The sequence below is a fragment of the Herpailurus yagouaroundi genome, unplaced genomic scaffold (genome assembly GCF_014898765.1).
Source record: "Herpailurus yagouaroundi ecotype Mexico unplaced genomic scaffold, PumYag 222, whole genome shotgun sequence".
NCBI lineage: Eukaryota > Metazoa > Chordata > Mammalia > Carnivora > Felidae > Herpailurus > Herpailurus yagouaroundi.
In genome coordinates this window covers 18,063,428-18,076,410 of record NW_024412453.1, presented here as the reverse complement: position 1 = coordinate 18,076,410, position 12,983 = coordinate 18,063,428, and the positions used below count along the sequence as shown (strand labels likewise).

General features: G+C 67.4%; 2 protein-coding genes across 17 annotated transcripts in view; one reads left to right on the top strand and one right to left on the bottom strand.

Moving 5' to 3' along the window:
* The window catches only part of TSC2 (TSC complex subunit 2), a 34,732-nt gene extending 29,203 nt beyond the window's left edge, over window positions 1–5,529 (top strand). For 8 of the 16 annotated variants that reach the window (XM_040459373.1, XM_040459371.1, XM_040459372.1 and 5 more), the window contains 10 exons: window positions 698–828; window positions 1,238–1,737; window positions 1,979–2,054; window positions 2,290–2,376; window positions 3,100–3,286; window positions 3,567–3,706; window positions 4,756–4,834; window positions 4,904–4,995; window positions 5,085–5,192; window positions 5,303–5,529. In XM_040459373.1, coding sequence (XP_040315307.1) covers window positions 698–828; window positions 1,238–1,737; window positions 1,979–2,054; window positions 2,290–2,376; window positions 3,100–3,286; window positions 3,567–3,706; window positions 4,756–4,834; window positions 4,904–4,995; window positions 5,085–5,192; window positions 5,303–5,467 — 1,565 coding nt within the window. In that variant the 3' untranslated portion in view covers window positions 5,468–5,529. Of the gene's footprint in view, window positions 1–697; window positions 829–1,237; window positions 1,738–1,978; window positions 2,055–2,263; window positions 2,377–3,099; window positions 3,287–3,566; window positions 3,707–4,755; window positions 4,835–4,903; window positions 4,996–5,084; window positions 5,193–5,302 lie in introns of those variants that run through there. The other 8 variants (XM_040459375.1, XM_040459380.1, XM_040459374.1 and 5 more) reach the window with 3 other exon arrangements.
* A 33-nt stretch (window positions 5,530–5,562) lies between these two features.
* Window positions 5,563–12,983, bottom strand: part of PKD1 (polycystin 1, transient receptor potential channel interacting) — a 45,631-nt gene continuing 38,210 nt past the window's right edge. The window contains 13 exon segments of the mRNA XM_040458686.1: window positions 5,563–6,989; window positions 6,992–7,072; window positions 7,168–7,473; window positions 7,552–7,686; window positions 7,784–8,074; window positions 8,189–8,363; window positions 8,640–8,765; window positions 8,930–9,077; window positions 9,283–9,395; window positions 10,010–10,149; window positions 10,518–10,712; window positions 10,788–10,990; window positions 11,066–11,184. Of these exon segments, the coding sequence (XP_040314620.1) occupies window positions 6,618–6,989; window positions 6,992–7,072; window positions 7,168–7,473; window positions 7,552–7,686; window positions 7,784–8,074; window positions 8,189–8,363; window positions 8,640–8,765; window positions 8,930–9,077; window positions 9,283–9,395; window positions 10,010–10,149; window positions 10,518–10,712; window positions 10,788–10,990; window positions 11,066–11,184 (2,404 nt within the window). The 3' untranslated portion in view covers window positions 5,563–6,617.

Here is a 12,983-nt window from a genome sequence, read left to right as displayed (position 1 = left end):
GTGGGGCTGCGTGTGTGGCGGCCGCGGGCTGCGCTAACCCCCGGTTGCTTCCCCCTCCCCCGCTCCTGCCCTCACATCGGCACAGGAAACGCTGCTTCAGGGCATCGTACCCTCCTTAGCATTCCTCAGCTCGGGGTTGGCTTGGGCTCCGATAGCGCGCCTCGGCTTTCCAGAACGGGCTTCCGAGTCTGTGCGCGCGCACGGGTGTTTCTCCATCAGGCTTCTCCTCAGGTCCCATCACAGAGGGACTCTGGTCTCTCGTCCCGGTTCCTGGGGGCCGGTGTGGGCGCGCCACTCCTTCTGAGCTGGGACCCCGTCTTAGGCGGGGGCTCCTCCCTCATGGGCTCTTGGGCTCGGGTCCCGCCCCCGGCCGTTTCCCTTGCTGGAGCAGCAGCGGCGGGTGCTGTGGATCCTGGGCTGGGGATTCCAGGAGCCGGATGCCCCCCACGTCCCTACGTCCGGGCGCCTGTCTTGGAGACCCCCGTGTCAGGGGGTCACATCCAGGCCCCTGAGGGCGCCTTTCTCCAGCTGACTTGATGGGGTGTGGGCAGCTTAGAGCCACAGGCAAGGAAGGCCTTAGGTGAGGCTCTGTTGGGGGGCCGCTGTGCTCTCTTGCCGGGGAGAGGCTGGTACCTCAGGCCACGTGAGCTCCTGGGGGCCGGGCCAGCACCTAGTAGCCTCATCTGTGTCCTCCCAGACTCCGCGGTGGTTCTGGAGGAGGGAAGTCCCAGCGAGACTGATTTGCCGGGCGAGCCCACTGAGCTGGAGGACTTTGAGGCCACCCTGGGCCCAGAGAGGCGCTGTCGGCGCCCCGAAGCCTACAGTAGAGTGAGTACTAGGCGGGGGAGGGTGCTGTGGGAAGAGGGGCGGGGCCTCCGCTCCAGGCTTTGTGGCTCCGGCTGGCTTGCTGTGAACTCACACGAGGTTTTTCTTCCTCTTTTGTTATCTAAGAACTGGCTAGCTGTCCTTCCAAGTCCCTTCTGCGTGGATGGCCCGGGGCTTCCCGGTGGTCCCCGCAGGGCTAGTGGCTGATTGTCGGCATCCTGTGGCCCTGCTGCTCAGCACGGGCAGGCGTCGTCCTAGGGGAGGGGGCGGGGCCGTGGCCATCCGCTTGCTGCCGAGTGGCTCCTCTGGCCCTGGCTGGGGGGCAGGTGGGGCTTCATCGCCCCCGAGAAGGCCCCTGGGAGGGTTCACTGGTGTCTTCCAACGAAGGCTCTCTGGACTCCTTCCTTTCCAGTCGTCTTCCAGCTCCAGCCAAGAGGAGAAGTCTTTCGCCGCAGAGGAGGTGGCTGCCGGAGGGCTCCCCATCGGGCGGGCCGTGTCTGCCGAGGGAGCCCGACCCTCTGCGGGGCTCTCCTTCCAGCCCGCCCAGCCCCTCAGCAAGTCTAGCTCCTCGCCGGAGCTGCAGACCCTGCAGGATACACTCGGGGACCCTGGGGACAAGGCCGACGTTGGCCGGCTGAGCCCCGAGGCCAAGGCCCGCTCACAGTCCGGGACTCTGGATGGGGCAGGTGCCACCTGGTCAACCCCAGGTGAAGAGAGTCAGGGCCGGGGCCCTGTGAGGCCCGAGGGTCCCTTGCCTTCTGGCTGTCCCCGTTCCCCCGGTGGCCTGCGTCCCAGAGGCTACACCATTTCGGATTCAGCCCCGTCACGCAGAGGCAAGAGGGTAGAGCGGGACGCCTTCAAGAGCAGAGCTGGGGCCTCCAATACTGAGAAGGTGCCGGGCATCAACCCCAGGTGAGCCTTGTCCTTTCGGGCTGGAGCTGCCGGACAGTCCCCATGGGGACACGGTGCCTGAGTGGCCCCCGGCCGAACAGACTGGGCTACAGGTCGTGTAGTCTGTGCCCCGTGGCCGGTGGGAGCCAGACAAGAGGGCAGTTCCTTCGGCGATGGGGTGGAGGTCCGCTTCTTTGTGCCTGGGTCGGCGGTGCCAGTAGTGACCAGGCCCAGCCCGGCCCTCCCATCTCTGCCCCTGCAGCTTCGTGTTCCTGCAGCTCTACCACTCTCCTTTCTTTGGCGACGAGTCCAACAAGCCGATCCTTCTGCCTAACGAGGTACGTGTGCTTTCTCTCCGGTGCGGGGTCCCCTCCGGAGCCTGGGTGGGGGACACCGTGGGGTGCCCACAGCCCAGGCTTGCAGAGACAAAGTCTCAGCTCCCTGTGGCAGCCTATGGTGACCCCTCCCCCAACCTGCCCCCCGGGCGAGGAGAGCCCTCCCCGGACAGGCACCTGACGGGCTGGTGGTGGCACGACCTCCGCCCAAGGCTCAGGCGGGGCTCTGTGGCTACAGTCCTTCGAGCGGTCGGTGCAGCTCCTCGACCAGATCCCATCCTACGACACGCACAAGATCGCGGTCCTGTACGTGGGAGAAGGCCAGGTAAGGGTGCTGGGGGCCCGAGCCCAGCTGGATGGCCTCCCTGGCTGGGGCTGGGTTCAGGGCCCAGCCCCTCGTCCACCACCGAGCTCAGTCACTGCGTGAGCTGCCAGAGCATCAAGTGCTCGTGGGGCCCTGTGCAGGCTGCTGTTCCAGTGCCCGGGATGCGGCGGGAGTGACAGCGGAGCTTGTGAGCACACGGTGCCCAGAGGGATGTTGGGGGCTGCAGAGATGGTGGTGGGTGCATGGACACCACAGGTGTGGGCGGGGCACTGCTCACATCCGCGACCCGGGCACGGGGTGGCTGGCGCAGTGCCCACGGCGCGCACAGGGGGCCGGAGGCAGGATGGGGAAGTAGAGGGGAGGCGTGGACGGCCTCAGGGCTGCGTGTTGTTCCCAGGGAGGTGGGAGGGCTACGAATGGTTCTGAGCCGAGGGTTGGAGGTAACTTGGCCCCAGCCTCCGGAGCATCCTTCTGGCTGGCCGCACGAAGAGCCAGTGGAAGCGGGGCGCCCCTCGTCCCCATGAGATGAGCAGGCCTGCGGCGCGGGGCTGGGATGCCGCGGAATGCCAGCCTCTGGGTGTGTTTTTGGTCCGCCTGAGCAAATTGGCTGGCGGACCTGTGCTCTGTGCGAGAGACGGGGTCCAGATGGCGCCCCCGGGTGCGCGCCGGGGCCCCGAGGAGCTGGGCAGGGGCGGGTGCCGCCGAGCTCCTCTCTCCCCACAGAGCAGCAGCGAACTCGCCATCCTGTCCAACGAGCACGGCTCGTACCGGTACACAGAGTTCCTGACGGGCCTGGGCAAGCTCATCGAGCTCAAGGACTGCCAGCCGGATAAGGTGTACCTGGGCGGTCTGGACGTGTGCGGGGAGGACGGCCAGTTCACCTACTGCTGGCACGATGACATCATGCAGGGTATGCGCCTTCCGCCGGCCCGCACTTGGGGCTGAGGGTGGCCGAGGGTGGCCGAGGGCCTGACGTCCCCCGACGGGTGGGGGACGTAGCAGTGGGGCCGGCGCCTCTGCGTCCAGAAGCTATGCTCTCGGGGTGAGGAGGCAAGGCTGCTGGCCAGGCACTGGAGGGGGCGGGTCCCGCAGGCCCAAGAGCCTCTGGAGGAACCAAGAGGTGCCACACGCTGGTGCTCTGCCTGGGGCCATGCCAGGCCCCGCTCAACTTGGCCCCGTGCGCCTTGCAGCTGTCTTCCATATCGCCACCCTGATGCCCACCAAGGACGTGGACAAGCACCGCTGTGACAAGAAGCGCCATCTGGGCAACGACTTTGTGTCCATTGTCTATAATGACTCCGGCGAGGACTTCAAACTGGGCACCATTAAAGTGAGTGGGGGCCCCTGGAGGCGGGCGCAGGTGGGCACCCCTGGCTCGAGTCTACACCTCTGGGCAAGTGTTCTCTCTGGTCCGTGTTGAGTGCAGACAGCAGGCACTGTCGGGGTCAGTACGGCAATAAAAGGACCTCCAGTGCCTCCCGCCGCCAGTTGGAGTAGGCACATTCCCCCTCCCCACCCCCCCCAAGCCAGTGTTCTCTAATGACAATGATGGGGACAGTGGCCCTCATGGGAGCCAATGAGTCTAGTGGGGGGCCGGGCACAGAGCAGGGATTTGTGTGTCCCTGGGTCTCGGAGTCCCCCTGACACCTCCCTCGTGTCATCACACAGCACTGGGGTGTGCCCCGTGGCCTTGCCTTCCCTAGATGATGATGCTAGGGCCCAAGGCCCCGGTGGGGAGGCTGTGGGGGGTGGGGGGAGGCTGTGGCGGGGGGGGGGGGGGGGGGGGCCCCCCCCCGGGGACTTGGGGGGTGAGGCATGTGGACGGCAGGGTCGGGGGGGCAGGTCCGAAGCTCACAAGTGTTCAGATTCTAAACCCAACAGCAAGCCTCAGAGGGGGTCGCTGAACGCGAACACGCGGCCGCTGGTGAGAGTCCAGTCGCGGGCCACGGTGCCCGAGGGGTGGCACGGAGCTGGGGTGGGTGTGTGTGGTGCACACCCAGAGACGCACAGGGAAGCGGTCCGCCCGTGTAGGCGTCCGGGCTGCTCTCGGGACGACAGGGAGGCAGCTGGCATCCGGGTGGCAGCAGGAGTCACGGGTAGCACAGGCAGGCGAGGTGGGGGTCATGCGCCTGTTTAGGGTCGTGACTGGACCTGAACTCGGGGGGATTCAGTTGGTGGGATCTGGATGTGGAGTCGGGCTTTAGAAGGGAAGGCGGCCCGGGGGAGGAGATGAGGGACAGCCCTGCCCCCGGGCTCTGTCGGAAGCGTGTCTACGGGGCTAGTGACCGAAAGGGCAGGTTTGTGGAGTTAGCAAGCGCCTCTCGGAGCCGAGCGAGAAAGGGGCAAGGCCCGGGGTGACCTCTGCCCTTGTCTGTACAGGGCCAGTTCAACTTCGTCCACGTGATCATCACCCCCCTGGACTACGAGTGCAACCTGGTGTCGCTGCAGTGCAGGAAGGGTGAGCCCTGGGGCCGGGCGGGGAGCCCCTCGCGGCCCTGAGCCCCTCACGAGCTCTGTGTCTCCTCAGACATGGAGGGCCTCGTGGACACCAGCGTGGCCAAGATCGTGTCTGATCGCAACCTGTCCTTCGTGGCCCGTCAGATGGCTCTGCATGCCAACGTGAGCAGAGGGGTTGGCCCGGGGCGGGGTGGGACGGGCCCAGGGGTGCCGGCCACAAGGGCCTCAGCGCTCCCCGTCTCCCACCCCAGATGGCCTCCCAGGTGCACCATAGCCGCTCCAACCCCACGGATATCTACCCGTCCAAGTGGATCGCCAGGCTCCGTCACATCAAGCGGCTGCGCCACCGGGTAGGGCAGGTGGGCCTCAGGTGCCTTGGGGGGAGGGGGGCGTGCGCTGGCATCCAGCTCACGGAGGGCAAGTGCCCCCCCGCCCCCGCCTCTTCCTGAAGGCTCCCCGTCCCCTGCAGATCCGTGAGGAAGCCCACTACTCCAACCCCAGCCTGCCGCTGACGCAGACGCACCCTCCGGGCCACGCCAAGGCCCCAGCCCCGGCCGAGCCCATGCCCACGTACGAGACGGGCCAGCGGAAGCGCCTCATCTCCTCTGTGGATGACTTCACCGAGTTCGTGTGAGCCGGGTCCCGTGCCCCGCTGTTCTATGCGCAAATGAAATAAAGCAGTGGTGCAGCCCCGGCCTCCCCATCATGTCACTCAGAGCCAGACGCGGATGCAGTCAGCCAGCTGGTTTATTTGACTTTGTCGGGTGGGGATGGGATCAAGGCTGTAGCTATGGCCACACCCACGGAGGTGGTACAGGGCCTGTCCGGCTGCGGTCGGGGGCCACCCTGCCACCACCCACGTGTTCTCCGGTACACAGACCCTCACCTGCCCCAGCCCCGGGAGCCGGCCCCGGGGCAGGGCTCCTTCCACCCTGGAGTCCTGGCACCGCCCGCGTCCTCCTCCCCCCCCCCCCCCCAGACCTGACACCCGCAGGTCTGGGCTCTGCCCTCTTGCTGTCACAGCCCAGGCAGAGAGCAAGGCCACGGGGGTGGGGAGGGGGGTGGTGACAGGAAGTGCCGAGGCGATGGCTGGGCCCTTCCAACAAGCCTCCCATCCCAGCCCCAGGCCCAACTTGGATCCGACTCTGGTTAGGTGTCTGGGGAGGGAGGCCAGCTCTGCAGCCCCAGCACCCCTCCCCCCAGGAGACGGGGGGCATGGAGCCACTGCAGCCACCAGGTCCCTCGGCCCTAATGAAAAAGAGCGACGTACAAAAATACATTTTTAACCCCGTATAAATTACTGACGACAGAGACACTGCGGCTGAAGGTGCGTGCACTCAGCAGGGGCAAGGGAGAGGTAATAACTTAGGGGGAGACGACGGGAGGTGCAGGTTCCCCTCCCCGAGGCCTGGATCCTTAGCAAAGGGGAGATGTCTGCCCAGGAGGTGGGGCCGGGCACAGCCCGCTGTACCTGAGGACTCCGGTAATAAATTAGCATCTCAGAGGCTGGGCACTCAGCCCAATACTGCTGTGTCCTCCCACGGGGAGCCGGGGAGGGGACCCTGGGTCCTGGCTGCCCACATGGTGTCTTTAAAGTGCTGAGACCCACAGACAGAGAGACGACTGCTCCCTGGGGGCCTTCGTGCAGCTCTTCTGCCTGGCCCGAGACCGTAAGGGTGGCAGAAATTAATACTGAGCGGTGTCTGCTCTGGCTCCCTCTGCAGAGCAGACTGAAGCCAGGGGCCCACCCCAGGGAAGGGGTCTGAGCCCAGGACCCCCCGGGACTAAGTGCTGCCGGGGTGGACCTTGTTCTTAGCCCGCAGGGAAACCCTGCAGGGGCCCGGGGCCGGACCCAGGCCACGACCGGCCCGGGCAAGACGGCCAGGCAGGGCTGGCCGCAGGTCTGAGGAGGGGCTGGGGGCACCCGTGCTCCTGCGGCCTTGCAGGCTCTGAAGCCTCTGCTCCAGCTGGTAGACATCCTCCGTGGCCTGGTTGAGTCGGTCGAACTGGGTCAGGAGGGCCTCGAACACGGCCTGGAGGCGAGAGGGCTCGGGCTCCCCGCGCGGCCCCAGCCGGCTCAGGCCCCCGCCGGGTGTGTCCAGCTGGCTGGAGGCCGTGGAGGGCCGGGAGGCGTCTGAGCCCCCGCTGGGGGGGGGGGTGCGTCCGGGGACGACTTGGAGCCCCTGGAGGAGCGCGAGGGCAGCGGTTCCATCCCTTCAAACCGGACTTTGTGACGGAACTGGGGGCGGCACAGGGGCTCCGTCAGTCCGGCTGCACCCCGGGCTCCCCTGGGCCCAGGGTGCGTCCCTCTCCCCCCCACTGGGCCGTACCCACCTCCTTAACCTTACTGAAGCCCATCCAGAGGCGCAGCCGGCGCAAGAACAGCTCCACCATCTCGTAGTCCTGCGGCTCCCAGGCCGGCCGGTAGAGCTCCCCGCGCAGCGCGTGGTACCGCCACCGCAGGAGGACCGCCCCCAGCCTCAGGGCCCCCCACAGCCGCAGCGCCCAGAGCCCAGTGCACAGCAGCGGGGAGAGGCGCCAGGACTCCGCAGGGCACGGGGCAGGGCCCCCAGACCCGGGACACGGCACCAAGACGGCCCTCAGGGCGCTCCCAAACGAGTCCACGCAGGAAGCGACCAGCTGCAAGGGGAAGGGGCGCGCGTGAGGGGCGCGTCCCGGGCTGAGCCCCCCTCCCCTGACGGCCTCACGGCCACCTACCAGAATGGCCAGCTGGGCATAAGCCACGGCGAGCACCACCAGGCCCAAGGCCGCGCCCACGAGCTCCGGCAGGGCCCTGTACAGCGTCTTGCCGAAAACGGACCACTGGCGCACGAAGCGCAGCTGCTGGGCGGCCTGGGGGCGAGCGGTGTCAGTCGACCGAACCGCCGCCGGTTCGACCCGGCCCGGCCCGGCCCGGGCCCCAGCCGACCCCCGCCGGCCCAGCCCTCACCTTGACCAGCAGGAGAAAGAGCAGTGAAGCGGCCAGGCCGCGAGCCGCGGAGCTCAGCTGCGCCACCTGCTCGAAGCTGGTGAAGCGGCGCGGGCGGCGGCGCACGAAGCGGGTCCACTGGCGGTCGGCGACACCCAGCTGGGCCAGGCGCACGAGCGCCGCGGCCGCGGTCAGGGCCACCAACAGCCACCGCGCCCAGGCTCCGGACTGTGCGGCGCGCGTCCGCCCTTCCCGACGCCACACACGCGCCTCGGCCACCGAGAAGTACAGCGCGAACAGCAGCAGGCTCACCTGCGGGGGCGGGGCGAAGTGAGGGGGGAGGGGCGGGGCGAAGTGAGGGGGCGGGGCGGGACTTGCGCGGGGGCGGGGCGGCGGGGCGACGGGGCGGGCGCGGCCGGCACCCACCGAGGTGAGCAGCGGCAGCGAGAGGCCGGAACTCAGGCGTCGCAGCGCGAACGGGCGCACGCTGACTGCGGTCACGGCGTGCCCGGCCACCGGGAACTCGAGGCGCAGCGTGACGGCGGCATGTAGCCCCACGGCCGGGCTGTAGCGCGTGAGCTCCACGAACACCGCGCGGCTCCTACACGGCGAGAGGGGCGGGCAGGGTAAAAAGACTGGGTGTCTTCCCAGAGAAAGGGGCTTGGGCAGTGGGTGACGCGGGGCCCGGGGAGGAGGTGGAGGCTGAGCGGTCAGTGAGGTGCGTGGGGAAAGATGGGGACACGGAAAAGCGGCGGCGTGGGGGAGTGGACCGCGGAGGGGCAGGGCCCCGGAGGAGGAGGGCCGCGTGGGGACCCCCCCGTGCGCCCGCCGGAAGCGCCGCAGTGCGGAGAGGCGGGGACAGGCCGAGCGCGAGCACCTGTTGTCGATCCAGTTGTGCAGCCGCAGGAAGCCCAGCTGCGCGCGGCTCTCTTCCAGGCTCAGCCCCAGCTCCTGCACGTAGCCCCCGCTGTCGTACACGGCGCAGTAGCCCCAGGACCAGACCCTGCCGGCGAGGGGACGGCGTGAGAGCCAGGCCCCAGCCCTGGAAGAACCTGGGAGGCAAGGCTGGCTGGGGCTAGGGGGCGCCCGTGGAGAACAGCCCCTCCTCCCCACGTCCCGGATCCTCCCGGATCCTCCCGGATCCCGGGGCCCTCCCTCTGTGCTCACCCCAGCAGGTCTGGCACAGAGTAGGCCCACGTCTCGGAGCCGTTGTGGGCAGCACTGCCCCAGCCGATGCCATAGTCGCTTGTGCTGAAGGAGCCCGCGGCTGCCGCACACATGGGCACACCCGGGCGAGCAGGGTCTGGGCAGAGTGCTGAAAGCAGAGGGGGAGTTCTTTGCCAGCTGGGCTCTACGGGATCCCACCAGACCCTCCCTGCAACCCAGAAGGCAGAGGTCACAGTGTCACAGACGGAGAAAGTAAAGGATGCACAGCTAGACAGCAGGAACCGGAATGCAACCAGGGGTGTCTCTTTGGGAGAGAGCAAGGACGCAGTGCCAGGCCTCCCTCCACGGCTCACCTTCCTGCAGCCGCACCTGCCGCAGTCGCGGGGGCCCCAGCTCTGGGCTGGACTGGTTCCCATGGATGTAGGGGAGCAGGACGTGGGACATCCACGGCCAAAACTCCTCAGACCTGCTCACACAGACAGAGTCCCGTGTTCTACCCGGCAGTGCCCTGCACCCCTGGGGGTGGGGGTGGTCAGAGGCCCACAGAGCACTGCTCCTGCGGCCCCAGCCCAGCCAACAGCAGGCTGCCAGTGCCACGGGACGGGACGAGGTCAAGACCCAGAAGCCTCAAGCTCAGCATACTGACATTTGGAGCAGGAAGTGCTACGGGGCGGTTCTGGGTACTCTAAGATTATTTACTTATTTGTTTTGAGAGAGACACAGACAGCATGAGCGGGGTAGGGGTAGAGAACGAGGGAGACAGAATCCCAAGTAGGGTCCGCAATTGCAGGACGCAGTCTTGACGCGGGGCTTTCACCCCCGACACCGTGGGATCGTGACCTGCACCGAAATCAAGACTCTGACGCTCAACTGACCGGGGCGTTTTGAACTGTGTCTCCAGTCCCGTGTTGCCAACACCACCTACTCCGGTCCTGACAACCCACGACAATCCAAGACGCTGCCCCACGTCCCCTGGGGACTGGGTTGCACCAAGGACAAGATCGAGATGGGATCTGGCGGGCACCAGTGCCTCCCCGGCCTGGCAGGTGGACACGCGCATGTGCACGGGGGTGCCTGTACCGGGTGATGGCCAGGAAGGCCTGGCTGCCGAGCTCCTGTTTGATGGCACTCTGCAGGCGGTAGGCATGGCTGTGGCAGGAAGCGTCCCCATGGTTGGCCAGCAGCGTCACCAGCAGGAAGAGCATGTATACCAGGAAGCTCTGGGGGCAGGGACGGCCCTGGGGTCAGCCAATCCCAGCGTGGCCCACCGTCACGGCACTGGCCAGCAAAGCGACCGTGGCCAAGGTGCCTGGTGCCAGTGGGGTGGCACAGACACCCGCCAGCATCCCGCCAGAGGGGCAGACAGGTGGTCCCTCCAAAGGCAGAGAAGATGGCCCCTAGGGCCCGCAAGGCTGCTCATCGAGCCGGGCACGGGAAGAGGCACAGCAGGGCACAGGCACCGGGAGCTGGGGGCGAGGGGGGCGGGGGCGGGGGCGAGAGGGCCACAGGGCGCACGCGCGGGGTCTCCGAGGGAGAACCTGCAAGAAGGTGCGGTTTCGGCCAGACACGGGACAGGAGAGCGGCTCACCCTCAGCATCCCGTGCAGCTTCTTGACCTTTCGGGCCTCTTCCTTCGCCAGGAAGAGCGCAAAGCCGTGTGGGGGCCGCACACGGGGCACACGCTCACTCACAGGGGTCACAGCCGGGCTCTCCACCAGGGTGTCGTCCTCGTCGGGGTGCAGCCGCTTGGCCACCAGGGAGAAGTACAGGGCCTCCAGCAGGACCTGGGCCAAGGGAGGCATCAGAGGGGCCCACAGGCGCCAGGGGCTGGCAGCCCGGCCCCCCAACGTCCCACTCACCTTGAGCGGCTCCCAGCCGAAGAAGGAGGCCAAGAAGCTGGAGCTGCTCGAGAGGAGCCACATCACACCCACACCAGGGGAGAAGCCGGCACCCACCCAGCCGGAGACCCCCACAGCCACAGCCACCAAGAGCAGGCTGAGTCCGTGGGCCAGGGGAGCACACCAGGCTGGCAGCAGCCGCCTCCGCAGACCGTCCACCAGTCCTGGGGAGGAAGACAGGTGACGGGCAGCCCATGGGGAGGGGCCCGGAGGGGCGTCCTGGGGACACGAGAGCACACCTGTCCTGGCGGGCTTTGCTGACTGGGGCCGCTCCCAGGTCAGACCCGGGCTGGACAGCCCCCCGTTCCCCAGCCTCTGCAGCATCAGTGTCTCCGTCCTCTCCGCAGGAGCGCTGGACCTGAGGCACAGAAAGGGGGGGGGGGGGCGTAGCCTGCGCTCAGCTGTTGGCCGACAGCACGACGTCCCTGAGCCCCCGTACCCCTGCACCCCGCCCCCGTGTCAGCCGAGAGAAGACACTGCCCCAAACCCGGGTAGATACAGCGCGGGGGCTCAGACCACCACCGGTGACTCTGGGAAGGGCCCCCGATGCCTGCCCTGCCCCTCAGGCCGAAAACCCACGTCAGCCTCCGCTGCCATCTCCCCCTCGCTCGCTGCTCCTCCACCCACGGACAGAGTCCTCTCCCATCGTCACCCCAGCAGCGGTGGCTCGCAGCATGGCTGAAGCGGCCCCAAGGCTCCGGGTTCGCGTCGCGACCTTTTGGGGCACACCCCGCACACCTCGCGTCTTCGCCCCCAACCTCCCCACGCAGACCCACGTTTCACAAAGGGACCGCGCGCTGACGCAGCTTTGTGACCCAAGATGCAACTCTTGAACAAGGAAACACCTCTGTCTCAAAATTCCGACAGTATCTAGGGTTCCCGGGGCCGAGAGAAGCGTGTGTGGCCCACGGCGCCACACCGACCCGGCCGGCTGCACAGCCGCCCCACCAAGGAACGGGGGCTCCGGGGGCGGGGGGATGTGAAACAAGGGTGTGACAGGCACTTCCCGAGGGCCAAGCGCGCGCCTGGCGGGGGGGCCTGCACAGCCGTGCCCTGACTACACAGAACAGGCCCCCCTCCCCCGCTCCCAGCAGGTGCCTGCCACGAGCTGCGCTGAACGCGCCCGGGTTTGTGAGCCTTCGACAGAGTAAGAAGTATCGTTTATGTGGGTGGGAAGTCAGGACAGCAAGCAAACTTTTTCTTGAGATGGACTAGAGAACAGGTGCTCCATATCCTCATTAGGCAGGAGCAGCGGCATTCCTGTTCTTTCTAGGGCTTTCTCCGGACGCCCACGTTCATGTTTTACATGTGGATGTGGTGTCAGGGCAGGTGGCACAGCGGATATGGCCTAAGATACACGCGGCTTCACCAAACACCAAGCTGCAGGAGACCAAAGCCTGCCTGTCACGGGCCAGCACCCCGGGTCCCCGGCCGAGGCCGGCACCGTCTGGCCCCGAGTGAAAGGAGCCAAGGCCACGCACGCTGCTGGGGGGGAGCGCGCAGGCAAGACGCCCGGAGGCAGGGAGGACAGAGAGGAGGTCCCCATCACTACGCCCTCATGCGTTGGCAGGCAGGAAGGCCCCAGCCGGGGAGCAGCCGCGCCAAGAACGGCAGGAAGGAGACCTGGGGCTCTTGTCTTGGGGAGGATGCCTCTAGGCAGAAGGGGGGCAGAAGACAGCACAGATGAAGGCAGAAAAGGAGGGAAGCGGTCGACGGAGGCGGCAGGGCCAGCTCACACAGCTGCTGGAGCGTCGTAAGGCGAGCCGCCTCCGAGGGACACTCCCGCCACTTCCGCGGGCAAGGACACAGTGGACTGACAGGGCCGGGTCGTAAAGGACTCTGTGGTTCCTGCTTTGCTTGGGCCACTCGCTCTGAGGTGTCGGCCGTCATGCCGTGAGGGCACTCAAGCCAGCCAGGGTGAGGGTCAGATGGGGACAACCACCAACCTGCCTGCCGTCTGGCTCCCTTGAAGCACAGAGTTTTGGGGTAACCGGTCACACGGCGACAGAAGGCCGGTGCCCTAGGAGAGCAGCGGCAGGGCCTGCCTCGGGGAGCAGGACTCCGCCGAGGGGGACGTTTGGACGGAGGCGCAAGAGCAAACAGGAGGGTCAGACTCGGGACCGGAAGGGCAGCGCGGCAGGTGTGCGTGAGGAAGGA